This window comes from Ranitomeya variabilis, chromosome 5, assembly GCF_051348905.1.
Source record: "Ranitomeya variabilis isolate aRanVar5 chromosome 5, aRanVar5.hap1, whole genome shotgun sequence".
Classification (NCBI taxonomy): domain Eukaryota; kingdom Metazoa; phylum Chordata; class Amphibia; order Anura; family Dendrobatidae; genus Ranitomeya; species Ranitomeya variabilis.
This window is the reverse complement of record NC_135236.1, coordinates 105401236-105418615: the sequence shown is the minus strand read 5'-3', so window position 1 is coordinate 105418615 and position 17380 is coordinate 105401236. Positions and strand designations below refer to the sequence as shown.

General features: G+C 42.9%; 1 protein-coding gene across 5 annotated transcripts in view; it reads left to right on the top strand.

Annotated features, from left to right (window-relative positions):
* The window catches only part of ADD2 (adducin 2), a 157538-nt gene that overhangs the window by 85095 nt on the left and 55063 nt on the right, over positions 1-17380 (top strand). For all 5 annotated transcript variants that reach the window (XM_077263098.1, XM_077263096.1, XM_077263097.1 and 2 more), the window contains exons 2-3: positions 11854-12060; positions 15488-15626. In XM_077263098.1, the coding sequence (XP_077119213.1) occupies positions 11878-12060; positions 15488-15626 (322 nt within the window). In that variant the 5' untranslated portion in view covers positions 11854-11877. The remainder of the gene's footprint in view (positions 1-11853; positions 12061-15487; positions 15627-17380) is intronic.

Here is a 17380-nt window from a genome sequence, read left to right as displayed (position 1 = left end):
AACGACTTGGCTGCCACTCACAGATTGTGGCATGTAACGCTGATCTGCTGGGTTCAGCTGGAGTGGCGTCTGTGCCGTGCGTTGGCAGAGATAGGTGTGTCGGGCTGGCAGCAGCTGTGCTTGTTTGTAATGTGTGTGTGCAGGGATGTAGCGAGCGAGCGGGCTGTGCGAGCATCCATCCCCTTGTCTGTATCCTAGCAACTCCAGAGATGCTGCAACCCTGCGAGGAGGAGGCGACGGAGGAGTGGGAATCGTGTGCAATTAACTGATTCATTGCCACGCTGAGCGCCCCCTGTGATATTATATAGCGTCAGCTGACGTCTTTCCATTAATGGATGATGTCTTTACCAGATGAAGTCGTGATCGGATTTACTGCTCAGAGTGGCCTTTTATAGGGACACTACAGAAAAATACAACACTAGAGACGATTTACCAGTTTAATCCCCGTCCACATCACACTGCCAATGTGTCTCCACAGCCATGTGTCAGACATTCTCCCTCACCATGGCTTGTGCAGACGGACACCAGCTCCGAAAAGTGGCTACCTAACTGTTCTCTGTCTAAAAATTATATCAGGTCGGGTCTCCATCTGAAATCTAATTATCAGGTGCCTATGAAGGGTTAACATAGTGGACAATGAGTTTACACACCATAGACCATGGTTCACACAGCTGTGTATCATGTCCTCTGACCAGAGCAACTGGGCAACAGAGCGGGGGCATCACCATTTATTAGGGTATGACTCGTGGAGGTATGAGAAAGTGCGGCATGGGCACCATGTGCCCCGCTCCAGGACGGATGCCAATAGGTCACGTTACCTTGGCCAGAGTATTTAATTAGAGAGTTAGGGTGACAAACTCAACATTTGCCCAAGATGAAGGAGAGGCTAGCTACAGTGCTAGAATAGGTGTGTAAGACCGGAGCAGTAATCAAGTACCAAAACCCGGATTATTACACACAGGCTAGGTTCTCTTGCCACATTTATCAGTGACTGACATCAGGCTGCACCATTGCGCACTTGCAACTGTGAGGGAGCTCCAGAGACGTAGTCATGGCTGAGCATATTAGATCTTGTGCACTCTGGTCTCCCTTCACATGAAAACAATGTCCTGTAATCAGTGTACCTGTCTCTCTGCTCTCCCTCATTTCAGGTTCTCCTCCAGGTTGCTGGAGGTCTTCTCCATACGTTTGCGCACAAACAGAGACCCAGTCCAGTTGTAACTTAAAATGCAAAACTTTACTGGTTTCTTCTCTCAGCATATCCATGTCTTTTGCAGCATCAACATTAGGTTCCACACAGCATATTTCCTTCGCTTTCCCTGTGCTTTTCAATGTGTTCCCGGGACTTCCCGTCCCACTCGGTGTCGCAGCGTCCTCCCTGTCCAGTCTGACTACCTTTAGGAGTTCCCTTGTCCGTTTCGCACCAGACATAAGGGCATCAGCCCAAGTAGTAAGCGGCCACATTTTCGGAGCGACCTACGGTACTGTCCTGCTGTGACTCTTGCGGTAGCTCCTGCTCTTACTACCACTGTCACTGCTTCTTTTCACTGCTGATGTCACTGCTTCTTGTACTGCTGCTGTCACTGCTGCACTTCTGGCTCGCTGACCCTGGATGACTGGACTTCCCTTTTGGAATGTTGCGGGGCCCACTATGTTGCCCCGGGCTCTAAGACCCTACAGGACTGCCTGGCACTCCTGGCCTGTCTCAGCTCCCAGGCTACATTGACTAGAAAACAGGAAATTCCCTTTCTTACCCACAGCAGGCCCCTCCTAATTTAACTAGTTCCCAACCCTATGTACCTTTCTCTATTGTACTCTAACATGCCCCCTCTAGTGGCTGAACTGCATACTACGCCAAGTGTTCTAATTATAGTACTGCACTTTCCCTGTAACACATTATATGACACAATAGAAATATACATTTAGCAGCATGGAAGACATAACACATATACAAGTAAGACACTAACTGGATAGTGTTAAGGGCTTAAACCATTTCTGCAACACAAGATATACAGATTGAACAAACAGCATTTAGTACCAGCTTCAACCAAGACGTGCTTAAAGGGATGGGGGCATACACCAGTCTCTGTTACTTCCTTGTACACCCATAAAGGTGTGGGGTTTATATATTCTCTCCATCCAAAGGTGGACTTTCCAGGGTGGGCTGAGGGAAACTATGATATACCTACCTGCGTAGTTACTGGAGCCACTCCTGATGTGCTCCCTCCTTAAATGAAGACGCTTACAACCTGGAGTGAGGTGTGTGGGCGTGTCCTGGGTCACGCAGTGTAAACATCAGTGTCATTTTACCACAGATTACTTACATAGTTACATAGTTATTAAGGTTGAAGGAAGACTTTAAGTCCATCTAGTTCAACCCATAGCCTAACATGCCCTAACATGTTGATCCAGGGGAAGGCAAAAAAACCCCATGTGGTATGAATAAGCTCCACCTTGGGGAAAAAAATTCCTTCCCGACCCCACATACGGCAATCAGACTAGTTCCCTGGATCAACGCCCTATCAAGGAATCTAATATATATACCCCGTAACATTATACTTTTCCAGAAAGGTATCCAGTCCCCTCTTAAATTTAAGTAATGAATCACTCATTACAACATCATATGGCAGAGAGTTCCATAGTCTCACTGCTCTTACAGTAAAGAATCCGCGTCTGTTATTATGCTTAAACCTTTTTTCCTCCAGACGTAGAGGATGCCCCCTTGTCCCTGTCACCGGTCTATGATTAAAAAGATCATCAGAAAGGTCTTTGTATTGTCCCCTCATATATTTATACATTAACATAAGATCACCTCTTAGCCTTCGTTTTTCCAAACTAAATAGCCCCAAGTGTAATAATCTATCTTGGTATGGCAGACCCCCCAGTCCTCTAATAACCTCGGTCGCTCTTCTCTGCACCCGCTCTAGTTCAGCTATGTCTTTCTTATACACCGGAGACCAGAACTGTGCACAGTATTCTAAGTGTGGTCGAACTAGTGACTTGTATAGAGGGAAAATGATGTTCTCCTCATGAGCATCTATGCCTCTTTTAATACATCACATTATTTTATTTGCCTTTGTAGCAGCTGCCTGACACTGGCCACTGAACATGAGTTTGTCATCCACCCATACACCCAGGTCTTTTTCATTGACGGTTTTGCCCAGAGATTTAGAATTAAGCACATAGTTATACATCTTATTACTTCTACCCAAGTGCATGACCTTACATTTATCCCCATTAAAGCTCATTTGCCATTTATCAGCCCAAGCTTCTAGTTTACATAAATCATCCTGTAATATAAAATTGTCCTCCTCTGTATTGATTACCCTGCAGAGTTTAGTGTCATCTGCAAATATTGAAATTCTACTCTGAATGCCCCCTACAAGGTCATTAATAAATATGTTAAAAAGAAGAGGGCCCAATACTGACCCCTGTGGTACCCCACTGCTAACCGCGACCCAGTCCGAGTGTGCTCCATTAATAACCACCCTTTGTTTCCTATCCCTGAGCCAGCTCTCAATCCACTTACACATATTTTCCCCTATCCCCATTATTCTCATTTTATGTAACAACCTTTTGTGTGACACCGTATCAAAAGCTTTTGAAAAGTCCATATACACTATATCCACTGGGCTCCCTTGGTCCAGTCCGGAACTTACCTCTTCATAGAAGCTGATCAGATTAGTCTGACATGAGCAGTCCCTAGTAAACCCGTGCTGATACTGGGTCATGAGGTTATTCCTCTTCAGATACTCCAGTATAGCATCCCTTAGAATGCCCTTCAGGATTTTACCCACAGTAGAGGTTAAACTTACTGGCCTATAATTTCCGAGTTCAGTTTTTGTCCCCTTTTTTAATATTGGCACCACATTTGCTATACGCCAGTCCTGTGGTACAGACCCTGTTATTATGGACTCTTTAAAGATTAAAAATAATGGTCTATCAATGACTGTACTTAGTTCCTGCATTACTCGGGGTGTATCCCATCCGGGCCCAGAGATTTGTCAATTTTAGTGATTTTTAGACGCTGCCGTACTTCCTGCTGGGTTAAGCAGGTAACATTTATTTGGGAATTTTTATCACTAGTCATTTTGTCTGCCATGGGATTTTCTTTTGTAAATACTGATGAAAAAAAGTCATTTAGCATATTGGCTTTTTCCTCATCCTCATCCACCATTTCACCCAGACTATTTTTAAGGGGGCCAACACTATCATTTTTTAGTTTCTTACTATTTATGTAGTTAAAGAATATTTTGGGATTATTTTTACTCTCTCTGGCAGTGAGTCTCTCTGTCTCAATCTTTGCTGCCTTGATTTGCTTTTTACAGAATTTATTTAATTTTCTGTATTTATTTAATGCCTCCTCACTACCTACTTCCTTTAATTCTCTAAATGCTTTCTTTTTGTCCCTTATTGCGCCCCTTACAGCTCTATTTAGCCATATTGGTTTCCTCCTATTTCTAGTATGTTTATTCCCATACGGTATATACTGTGCACAGGTCCTATCCAGGATGCTAATAAACGTCTCCCATTTTCTTTGTGTACTTTTATGTCTCAGGATATCGTCCCAGTTAATTGCACCAAGATCCTCTCTCATCCGTTGGAAATTTGCCCTCCTGAAGTTTAGTGTCCTTGTCACCCCCCTACTACCCATCTTATTAAAGGTTACATGAAAACTTATTATTTTGTGATCACTATTCCCCAAGTGACCCCCAACCCTTATATTTGATATGCGGTCTGGCCTGTTGGTTAATATTAGGTCTAGCAGTGTCCCCCTCCTTGTTGGGTCCTGAACCAGTTGTGAAAGGTAATTGTCTCTCATAGTTGTCAAAAACCGATTACCTTTACTGGAGCTGCAGGTTTCTGTTCCCCAATCTATTTCAGGGTAGTTGAAGTCCCCCATAATAATGACTTCTCCTTGAGTTGCAGCTTCATCTATTTGCTTTATGAGGATATTCTCCACTGCTTCCATTATTTTTGGAGATTTATAACAAACCCCTATCAGTAATTTATTATTTTTTCCCCCTCCCCTTATCTCCACCCACAGGGACTCCACATTTTCATTAGATTCACCTATATTATCACGCAGGATGGGTTTTAAGGTTGATTTTACATACAGACACACCCCACCCCTTCGCTTATCTGTATGGTCATTTCTGAAAAGGTTATAGCCCTGCAAGTTAACAGCCCAGCATGCAGTGTCAATAATCTGTGGTAAAACTACCACTCCCAGCATGCAGTGTCAGTAATCAGTGATAAATCTACTACTCCCAGCATGCAGTGTCAGTAATCTGTGGTAAAACTACTACTGCCAGCATGCAGTGTCAGTAATCTGTGATAAAACTACTACTCCCAGCATGCAGTGTCAGTAATCTGTGGTAAAACTATCACTCCCAGCATGCAGTGTCAATAATCTGTGGTAAAACTACTACTGCCAGCATGCAGTGTCAGTAATCTGTGATAAAACTACTACTCCCAGCATGCAGTGTCATTAATCTGTGGTAAAACTACTACTGCCAGCATGCAGTGTCAGTAATCTGTGATAAAACTACTATTCCCAGCATGCAGTGTCAGTAATCTGGGGTAAAACTACTACTGCCAGCATGCAGTGTCAGTAATCTGTGATAAATCTACTCCCAGCATGCAGAGTCAGTAATCTGTGGTAAAACTACTACTGCCAGCATGCAGTGTCAGTAATCTGTGATAAAACTACTACTCTCAGCATGCAGTGTCAGTAATCTGTGGTAAAACTACTACTGCCAGCATGCAGTGTCAGTAATCTGTGGTAAAACTACTAATCCCAGCATGCAGTGTCAGTAATCTGTGATAAAACTACTACTCTCAGCATGCAGTGTCAGTAATCTGTGGTAAAACTACTACTGCCAGCATGCAGTGTCAGTAATATGTGATAAAACTACAACTCCCAGCATGCAGTGTCAGTAATCTGTGGTAAAACTACTACTCCCAGCATGCTGTTCTTGTAATCCATGATAAAACTACTACTCCCAGCATGGTAAAACTACTACTCAGTAGTTTTTACCATGCTGGGAGTAGTAGTTTTATCATGTATCACTGACGCAGCATGCTAGGAGTAGTAGATTTATCACAGATTGCTGACACTGCATGCTGGGAGTAGTAGTTTTATCATGAATTACAAGCACAGCATGCTGGGAGTAGTAGCTTTACCACAGATTACTGACATAGCATGCTGGGATTAGTAGTTTTACCACAGATTACTGACATAGCATGCTGGGATTAGTAGTTTTACCACAGATTACTGACATAGCATGCTAGCATGCTGGGAGTAGTAGTTTTATTATATAGTGTACAGGGTATATGTACAGAGGGAGGGGAATAGTGTGAGGAGACAGTATGGGGGAGAAAAGTGGGCACAGAATAGAAACTGAGTAGTGCATGTACTTTAATTCATTACTTGTAAATAAATTTATTTTTTTTCTGTTTATAATTATTGTTTATGAAACAGTGTGATCAGCAGTGCTAAATGGGTGTGGTTGAGGCGTGTATATTGGTGTGAAATGGGTGTGGTCATGGGCATGGCCTAAAATTTGCTGCGACGCGCTGCAAGCACCACAACCTTTGTCCCTCTTTCCCTTCTTCAAAAGTTGGGAGGTATGCAGAACTGATGCTAATGGCCTTTCCTATATATCTTTGATACAAATCATCAGTATCTTATCAATGCACTGGTTTGCAATTCATTCATCTCATGAATCAAGTTCAAGACATGGATGATAAAATGACTGACCTTACATAATGCATCCCGCTGTTTACTAATTTTCAGCATGTGAGTAGTTAAACCCCTGGCCTCGCTGCAGACAGCACATTCAGCACAGCTCATAACCTGGTGCCAGTTACTCAGCGCTAGATTTATAGTATAATTTTGATGTGCTGAGGCGTGCATTTTAATGGCTTGTGGATGTGCAGTTCTGGGACAACAGGCTGATCTCACGGCTTTAATCCTCTCCGCAGACCATCCTGATGGAGGCTGGACTCCGAGGCTCACCATAATCATTGTGCTAAGTGCTTGGGCCCGAAAGCGCCAGAGAGTTGTGCGGAGATATAATGTACAAGGAGAAAGGCTAATGCGGTTACATGCCGGCTCTTTCGAAAGCTTCATGTTTAATGACTAATAGCCGGGCCTGGATTTTCCTTTACGTTGACCTGAGTAGCTTCTGTTACCTTAAAGGGAAAGTACACACAGATTGATCTTGTGATACATCATAGATACATGTGAGAAGAGTAAATTGGTAAAGCATGATCACACACCACCGCAATTTTGAAAATGAAAGGTTCTTAAATCAGTTGACCAGTCTAGCCTGCTTTATGTGCCTGCAGACTTGTGGATCCTCAGATCGCGCACAATGCGTGCTGTGAGGATTCTCAGATGCCGACGCTGGGAGACGGTGGTCATGTGAGTGCAAGTATGCGATATGAACGCTCCTGGCCACATTCAGACTAGATTTGTCAGACCTCGCTCAATACACTTACATTGGGCATGTCTGCGCCCATCTGGTTGGGAGTGCGCATATTACAAGACCACCAGCACTGAAGAATACTTACAGTGTGCAGTGCACGCAATGTGAAGATTCACAAACCTGCAGTCACATAGTAACTGCAGACTTGTAGCTTAAGACCGGCCGACTTTAAGAGTTTTCAAGCCCTTTTGTGACTGCTCTAAAATTTCTGACACTAAAAATCAAACAGAACATTCATTGATATGCATGGTTTTTAGCTTAGAGTTTTGGTAAAGCGAAGTTACCACTATGAGTTTTTGACAGTCTGTATTTTCGTTCCACCAAACACACAGTATCTTACAATTCCTGCAAAGTGGATTGGATTTATAGAAATCTCATGCCAATGCGGTGCGTGTTTGAAACGCGCAACATGTCGAACGCTGAGTTTTCGGTGCAGATTGTCTCCATAAAATTGTATTAAGTGGCAAAAACCGCATATGCGTTTTTAGTCCGTTTCTGCTGTGAAAGCGAGCTAAATATGCATGCAATCTGCATAATTTGACTATATCAATAAAAATTTTGTCAAAGCTAAATAACAGAAAATATTGTAAAAACAAATCAGCTTTATTTAAAGCATGAGATACCGAAAAGAGACTAAAAATTCTTGTAAAAAAAACTCACTCGAAGACAAAATAAAAAAAAATTGCAAGTAACCTAGTTTAGCTGATGGGTGCAGAAATTCCGGAGAAAATCTGCAACATAAGAAACTCACCAAATACTCATAATGGGAATGTAGATTAAGGCATCATTCAGATGTCCGATTTTCACGGATAAAACTCGTACCTATGATAGTCTATGGGGCCATTCATATGTCAATGATTCTTTGCGGACTGATCGATCCGCAGAAAATCGCTGAGACATGTCCAATTTTCATCCGAGGATCAGATTAAAATCAGCAAGGCCAGTCAATAAATCTGTGAGAAAAAAAAAACGGAACGCATTCGGATGTCATCAGTCTGATGAAAATAATCAGTCTGTTTTTATACTACATGAGAATTTCTGATGTCTGAATGAGGCCTTACAGAAATCTCTGGACAGGAGCCAAGGAGGGTGAGTAATCCATAGTGCTCTTTCATTCTGGAAATCTGTAGTAGTACGAGATCACAGACTTCACCAAGCTGTAACCACCATTTTAACGATAGATCGTGATAGAATTTTCCAAGGATGAATGGATGAAAATCCCTCAAACAAGAATTGAAAAACTCTACTGTGACTACAAAAAGCGTTTACAAGCTGTGATACTTCCAAAGGGGGTGCTACTTGGTACTAACCATGCAGGGTGCCCAAACTTTTGCATCAGACTATTATCCTTTCTGTAGTTTTTAGTTTCAATAATTTTTATTTTCAATAACATAGTAATTGAACAACACTTTCCCTTACAAGGGAATTCAATAAGAAAAAACATACATATATTAACTCAAATTCCAAGATACAAATATGACAAGACAAGAACATGGGGAGACATAAAAGAGGGAAAATGGGGAGGGTAATGAGATGCTGCACTTTATTTCGTGATAAGCTGCAGTATATTTACCAGACAAGGATATACTATGTTCCATTTTATGAGTTCTGCCTCCCACCTCCCCGCACCCCACCCCACGCCGGCTCGACCCTAGTGTCATCAGAGTCACCCACAGGATAGAGTCTCAAATAGATAGAGTCAGGGTTTGTTCAAGATTTAAGTTCGCGTTAAGATCTATCCACGGTTTCCAAACCTGGTAGAAGGTTTCCCACACATCTTCCCTAGTCGCATGTATACGTTCATATAAGAGGATTGAATTCATTTTATCTCTAACTGTCTGGACAGAGAGAAACGGCGACCTCCAGCTGGTAGCTATATGTAGCTTAGCAGCCATAAGCAGTTGGCCTATCAGCTTGTGGAATTTATTAGTGAATCCAGGGTATTTGGCTCCCAAGAGGAATGTGGCCGGGTCAGGTTGTATTGTCCCGCCATACATTTTTCCAATTATTAATCCTACTTCCTGCCACATAGCCGAGGCTATCGGACATTCCCACCAAATATGCTTCATATCTCCCACTGCGCCACATCCTCTAAAGCATTGATCTGAAATGTTGGGGTATATAGCGTGAAGTTTACTTGGGACTTGGTATGTTCTGTGTAAGACCTTAATGGACGTCTCTGCCAGGGAGGCTTGATGACTACCCCTGGAAATTGTGTCACAGCATCGTCTCCAATTTTCCAAAGTTAGTTGGAAACCTAGATCTTCCTCCCACTGTTTCATGTATTGCAGTTTGTCAACACCATGTGCTGCATTGAGGCATCCGTACAGCAGAGAAATAGTTCCCCTTCCCAGTGGGTCATCCATGCATCTCTGTTCAAAGCCAGTCGCGCGAAAAGGGATTTTCCGTTGTAGAAACTGTTCCGCAAAATGGAAAACCTGATAGGTACGGAAGGTTTCGCTAATGGGTGGGTTGTATTTATGAAGGAATTCTTGTCTAGATAAAATTATATTAAAGGGTGAGCAGAGGTGCTTTAGAGTAGTAATTCCGTTTACTTTCCACCAAGCAAAAGAACGTGGGTCAAGTCCTGGTGGGAACATGGGGTTGCAGAAGAGGGGGGTCAGAGGGGCAGACCCAGATTGGAGTTCGAATTTAAATCTTACCTTCCTCCAAAGGATCAGGGAATGTGCTGTGAAAGGTGCTGTGATGTGTAGACTCTTTGGTAGTTTTTGTGTGGACCACATAAGGCCCGGCAAGGAAAATGGAAGTAGAAGGGACGATTCCAGGTCAACCCATCTCGGAGCACGGTTGACAGCGCAGGCATTAGTCAATTGGGCTAACTGAGCCGCTTTGTAGTACAGTGTGAAGTTAGGCATGGAAAGCCCCCCCAGTCTTCTATGTATGAACATAGTTTTTTGACGGATTCTGGGTTTTTTCCCCTGCCAGATAAATTTTGAAATTATAGAGTGAACCTCATGTAGGGTCTCATGGGGTAATGATATGGGGAGAGAGCGGAATAAGTACAGAAATCTAGGCAAAGAGACCATTTTAATTGCATGCAATCTGCCCAACCAGGTTAATTTCATGGCAGACCATCTAGCTAAGTCAGCTCGGAGATTTTTTATTAATGGGAGATAATTCCACTTAAATAGGGTCGACTTATGAGAGGTAAGGTTGACACCGAGATAAGTTATATAGTGCTCATTCTTTGTAAATTTAAACTGGGAGATAATATTTGTTTGCATGTCCTTATTGGTGTTAAGGAATAAAGCTTCGGATTTGTCAACATTAATTTTGAGTCCTGAGATCGACTCAAACTTTCTGTAGTTTTTAAAATGTAAAAGATGAAGATATATAGATATTTTCCCACAGCGATCACGGCCTGACGTCAATCTGCGGTATACTGATACTGGCAGGCTGAGACTGGCCCAGAGGGGAACAGGGGAATCCCCCGGTGGGCCCCTGTGCAGACACGGGCCCCCAACCCCACTATATGGGCAGTACTTGGTATAATTTACTTGATACACTCTGTATAGAAAAAAGTAGCATATCATCATTCATTTACCATACTACCCAGTTTATTATTATATAGAAGTGTAGGTAAATTTGCGAAAGAGGGTGCATGCAGGTAAAAAGTGGGCCCCCCAAAGTCAATGTTATTGGTGGACCCTTGGCACCCCAGTCCGACACTGGATACTGGTGAAACCCAGCAGTGCTCATACAGCATCAGGGCAGGAGCGCACACAGCTTGGGTGCCAGGGGGCTCTCATTTCTGGCTCCTGTCTGCAGCTGCCGCTCGCTACACCAGAAGAAGCCAGCTTAGCTGGCGAAACATGCATTGGAATGCTATGTCAGATGATATGACTGCGTATTAGTTGGATTGTAGCCTTTGTGTTCACTATAGCACAGAGTTTATGGTGCTCCTATTAGTGCAATAAAACCTTATATGCGGGGAAGGCATAGAGATTGAAATACATGCATTTAATACCTTCCTATCACTAATTAAAGAACAGTAAGTAATAGATTATTATATATCAGTGACACCCCAAATGTAAATAGGTCTAATTAATTGTTATGCAAAACTGGTGTTTCTATTGGCCAGCCCTTAATTTTTATTTTGGGAACCTTCAGTCAAATAAATGACACACTAAACGATCATTCATGTAACAGTATAAAGGGAAAGGAAATAATCTAGAGTGTGCTTTCTTCTGTTACATAAAAGGACCCTGCCTCATATTGATTATTGAGTTATCATATCCTATTCACCGTTAATAACAAGCTATGTAGAACACACCATTAATAACAATGTGATGGGAACGTCTGATATTACCTACTGACCGATCCTCTCTGTTACCTCTAGGACTCATGTGCGGTGGATTCAGAGATGAGCACCCAAACCACCCCTGAGGCTGTGACCTCCCCTCCCGCTGAAGGACCAAGATACTTTGAGCGATATTCAGAGAATGATCCAGAATACCTGCGAATTCGGAACATGGCAGCCGATCTGAGGCAGGACTTCAATGTCATGGAGCAGAAGAAACGTGTAACCATGATTCTACAAAGTCCGGTGAGTGGTGACCTGGAGTGGGGAAAGAAAAAATGCATGTCGTCTTATGTGTAAACATGCATGCACATACAGTATAGCTTGGTCCGAAGGCATACTGACTATTGGTGCTAAATATGAATGCATTCTATTAATTGACACTTACGTTTTGGAAATATGATCCTGGTCATGGTCTTCGCGGTTCTTCAAACATATTAAACAACTCTATAACATTGATATAGTATGATACCGCGCTTAAGGATGAACAGGCAGAACGAATGCTGGGAGTGGTATAAATCAGTCCTCAGCTGTTAGTCCAATAGGGACAACCACAATGTATACCCTTGACATTGGCATTGTCGATGATCCGGTGGGCTCTTCACATTATAATAAAACTCCCTGCCATAAGAATAACCACCCCCCTAACCTGTAGCCCAAAATAAGACAATAACACTGTAAATTGGATAATAATGGCCACAGCAGCCTTTATTTAAATAACATACAGATTATTCAAACAATCTGGTGATTAACTGTAACAAAATATTTAGTGAACAAATAACAGACCATAAATTACTCCCAGCCGTTACCCCACTGGCTCGGGAGCACCAATACCCCTACGGGGTACCATTGTCCACTTAAACCCTGGAGATCTGACACCACTGCCGAAATCCCCCCAAAATCACCAGACCAAAACACCAAATAATAACAAATGAGGAATCTATATCCCCAAGACCAATTTAGCACCAACTTCAAGGACCCCCCCCAACTGCAACCCAACCACCATGACCCAATAAAATAGTCGCCTAATAACCCCAAAATAGAGCAGAACAAGGGCGGGCAGGACTGCTCTTGTAAACTCCGGAGCGGGAACTGAGGTAACGGCCCCAGTAACCGAATTAAAATACCCCCCAAATTTACATACCCCTCCCCATTCAACAATGCCCAGCGGCTCGCTCCAGCCTTTCCTTTATGCTTGTTCGCGATAGGATGTAGATAGCCTAGCCCCCCGGATCCCACCACACTACTTATAAGCTGATGGTGGAAATATTGTGTAAATGTTACCTTAGAAGGCAAATGACGGCTAGGGGATAGCAAATAGGTGACAACTGAGTGGTCTTACACAATGATTGACAACAACTGGATCGTGCCAAATGATGAATACCAAATAAGCAATCCCCATACAAGTGCTTACTTGTGATTGGCTGTACCAACTAAGCAAGTAATTTTGCACGATCCAGTTGTCAATCATTGTGTAAGACAACTCAGTTGTCTCCTATTTGCTATCCCCTAGCTGTCATTTGCCTTCTAAGGTAACATTTACACATGTTAAACACTGACCAAACACTGATGGAACACGCATGGTAAGGCCGGCGTCACACTGGCGAGTCTTACAGACGTATGAGCGCAGAAAATACACCCGTAAAATACGCATAACACAAGGCCCAATGATTTTCTATGGCCTAGCTCCTATCAGCCGTATTTTACTGATTCGTATTATACGGTCTTCTACGGCCGTACAAAATCGCAGCATGCTGCGCTTGTCACCGTATTGCGTGTGTGTGTTTTATTAACCATTTCGTACTACTGGATTAATAATGGATAGGTGTCATAATTGATGCCTCTCCATTATTAATCTGGCTTAATGTCAACTTACAATAGCAAGGTGACATTAACCCTTCATTACCCCATATCCCACCGCTACACGGGAATGGGAAGAGAGAGGCCAAGTGCCAGAATAGGCGCATCTTCCAGATGTGCCTTTTCTGGGGTGGCTGGGGGCAGATGTTTGTAGCCAGGGGGGGGGGGCAATAACCGTGGACCCTCTCCTGGCTATTAATATCTGCCCTCAGTCACTGGCTTTACCACTCTGGTGGAGAAAATTGCGCGGGAGCCCACGCCAATTTTTTCCGCCATTTAACCCTTTATTTTACAAGCTACAGCGCCCAAATTTTGCACATACACACTACTAACATTAGTAGTGTGGAATATGCAAAAAAAAAAAGGGATATGAGATGGTTTACTGTATGTAAACCATGTCTCATATCCTGTCGGGTTTGGGAAGGAGAAATGAAAAGCCGGCAATTGAATTACCGGCTTTTCTCTATAACACCGGTGCGTATTTCTCGCAAGTCACACTGCTGGTCCGTGTGTAATCCGTATTTTTCTCGCCACCATAGACTTTCATTGGCAATTTTTTTGCGCAATACGGTGACAAACGCAGTATGCTGCAATTTTGTACGGCCGTAGAAGACCGTATAATACGGATCAGTAAAATACGGCTGATAGGAGCTGGGCCATAGAGAATCATTGGGCCGTGTGTTATGCGTATGTTACGGGTGTGTTTTCTGCGCTCATACGTCCGTAAAACTCGCCAGTGTGACGCCGGCCTTACCATGCGTGTTCCATCAGTGTTTGGTAATTTTTTACCATCAGTGTTTCATCAGTGTTTGGTCAGTGTTTACCATCAGCGTTTGGTCCCAGAGTGCATTTTTACCATCAGTGTTCCATCACCGATTTTCACGTGTGGATAATTAAATAAATTACAAAGCTTCTTAATAGAAAATCAAAAAGGCGGTTCAGCACTATCAGAGCTCCTGAAATACACCATATGGCTACATGGATCTCATGGTGCACTGCTCACTGGTAAACACTGACCAAACACTGATGAAACACTGATGGTAAAAAATGACCAAACACTGATGGAACATGCATGGTAAGCACTGACGAAACACTGATGAAACTCAGATCCAAAAAACTCACACTCACACAAAACACCAATGATCAAACACTGATGAAACATTGATGGTAATCACTGACCAAACACTCATGAAACTTGGATCCAAACATTAATGAACAACGGTCCGTGTTTTACGTCAAAGAAAAATTACTGACATCTGAATGAGGCCTAAGGCCACATTCACAGTATTAGTATTAGTAAACCAGGAGTGGGTGCTAAATGCAGAAGTGGTGACGTACTGATATGAAATACTGACCAAATACTGAAAGTGTGATCGAGGCCTGAGGTGGAGTTCTACCCAGGTTCTCACCAGCCTACAGCATAGTGGAGTGGAAAAAACAGTACCGGCCACCCCTGTCTCCACGGACCCCTTAGCAGTGACATGGTCTGACTCTGTCATAAGATTGCCCTCGATGTCCTCCACTATCTTACCTTCCACTGGTAAAGCCCGGTAATAATATGATGGGTGCCATCATTCTTTTGGCAATCAGGTGGTCTCTTTTTCCAGATGGGATTTGCAGGGGGGCCTATATTTATCCAAAATAGGGCCCCTATGTTATCAATTCTGTTTAGATTTTTTAGTGATGAATTCTGTCTGAAAAGCGAAGATGAAAACGTGTCAGTGTATATAGTCGTGTAACAGTGTGATGTTATTTTATGTCTGATTTATTGTCTTCTTACTTTGGTTTTATGTTTGCTTCCATTTACTTTCAGTCTTTCAGGGAGGAACTGGAAAGTTTAATTCAGGAGCAGATGAAGAAAGGAAACAACTCCTCCAATATCTGGGCTCTCAGGCAAATCGCTGACTTCATGGCCAGCACTGCACCATCTGTCTTCCCCACCTGTCCAGTCAGTACGTTCTTCCACTTTCTCTCTGGGGACTTGGACAAGGGAGGGTGAAGTTACTGAGATGTCCTCTCTGAATATCATTTACTTAACTGGAAATTACTATATAAAATGCAACTTAACCTTCGTCGGAAATTTCCACACAAGCTTCTTTCTTCTGAGCTGCAGAATGACAATGAGGTTCCTCTGCCCCAAAACAAGACATCAGTGTTATAAATGGCTCATGATAAGCAAGGGGCCCGGTTACAGGATTTGCATGAGGGCCAGGAGCCTCTGTCTGTCTTGGTAATATTGATTGCTGACAATGTGTCAGTGTGTAGTCCCATGCAAAAGAGCAACACACATGAATTTGCAATGTTCACAAGGAAAAAAAAGAGAGCACCACTTAAGCTTATAAGAAAGATTTGGGGTCCGATACATCAAGGGCGGTGTTGTTCACACTTCTCTTGATGAGGGGACTTGCTGGAGTCAGACGTTCCTGATTCATTGAGAGGTGAATCAGGGACATTGGCCCAGTGGTGTGACCCTGTGTGTGACATCCTACTCCTGTCTTCTGGAGTAAGAATTGTGGCGTAGCTTATCATCATGAATTTGACCATCAGTGGTCGCCTTGTCCCACTCCAGCTCCACTCACTTTTTCAGAGCTGAGCAAAAATAGCGTCAGAACGCCAAAAGTCACAAAACTTTAGGGCAGCCTCAAGTTGGGCCAAAATTTTGCAACTTTTCAAGGCTTTTTCTGTAAAAAAAATACTGACGTAAAAGCTTTGATGAATCAGGTTCTTGGACTTATGCATGTTCAGAGGTTCTATAGCCTGTATCCTAATAATGACTATAACTGACCATATAGCATATGGTTCGTCCAGGGCCCTGGCACTTGCCCTGGTGTGCTGGGTGATGAAGCCAGCCCTGGTATGTAGCATACATTGTGTGTGATGGGAATGGGAGTTTAGGTTAGGCCTCCTTCACACGTCCGTGTTTTCAGTACGTTTTTTCATGCATACCATACGTACCCATTATAACCTGTAGGGCCATGCACATGTCCAGGTGTTTACACAGATCATGTGTTCGTGTAAAACACATGGAGACATGCCGCTTTCGTCCGGCAGCATGGATGACAAGGGCCAGTTCAAGTATATGGGTCAGTGAAAAAGAAATACAACACATGTATGGCGTCCATATGCCATCAGTGTACAGTATGTGTGCTGGACGTGTTTAACATTGCACAATATAGGAGAAGCTTTGTCACTTAGTTATTTCTTTATCCGTACCGCAAAACCACTGATGACACCGGCACCGATTTTTCACGTCCGTGTTTTATACGGACATGTGAAGGGAGCCTAAGACTATGTTCACATGTTGCGTTTTTGCAGAATTTTTTATACAAATTAAAAGCTGCTTTTAACAGAACCAGTTAAAGATATGAGATTTCAGAAATCTTATGCTCACACGTTGTTTTTTTCCTAACTGAATTGTTTCAGTGTTTTTGCAGCATTTTTTCACTGATATAAAGCAATGAGCAAGTGCAAAAATGCAGCAAAAAGCGTAGGTATCAGGTTTTGCTGAGTTTTTTGGTGCAGAAAACTCAGGAACAACAGGCACTAAACTTTATCATCATGTACAAGAGACAAATGTACCTGAAAAAAAAGCAGCAAAACCTTTTTTAGCAGCTTCTTTACTGCCAAGAGATTAGGTTATGGGTGCAGAAAAAAAATGCAACAAAATTGCAAGATGTGAACATAGCCTAAAGTTGTCTGAGAGTCC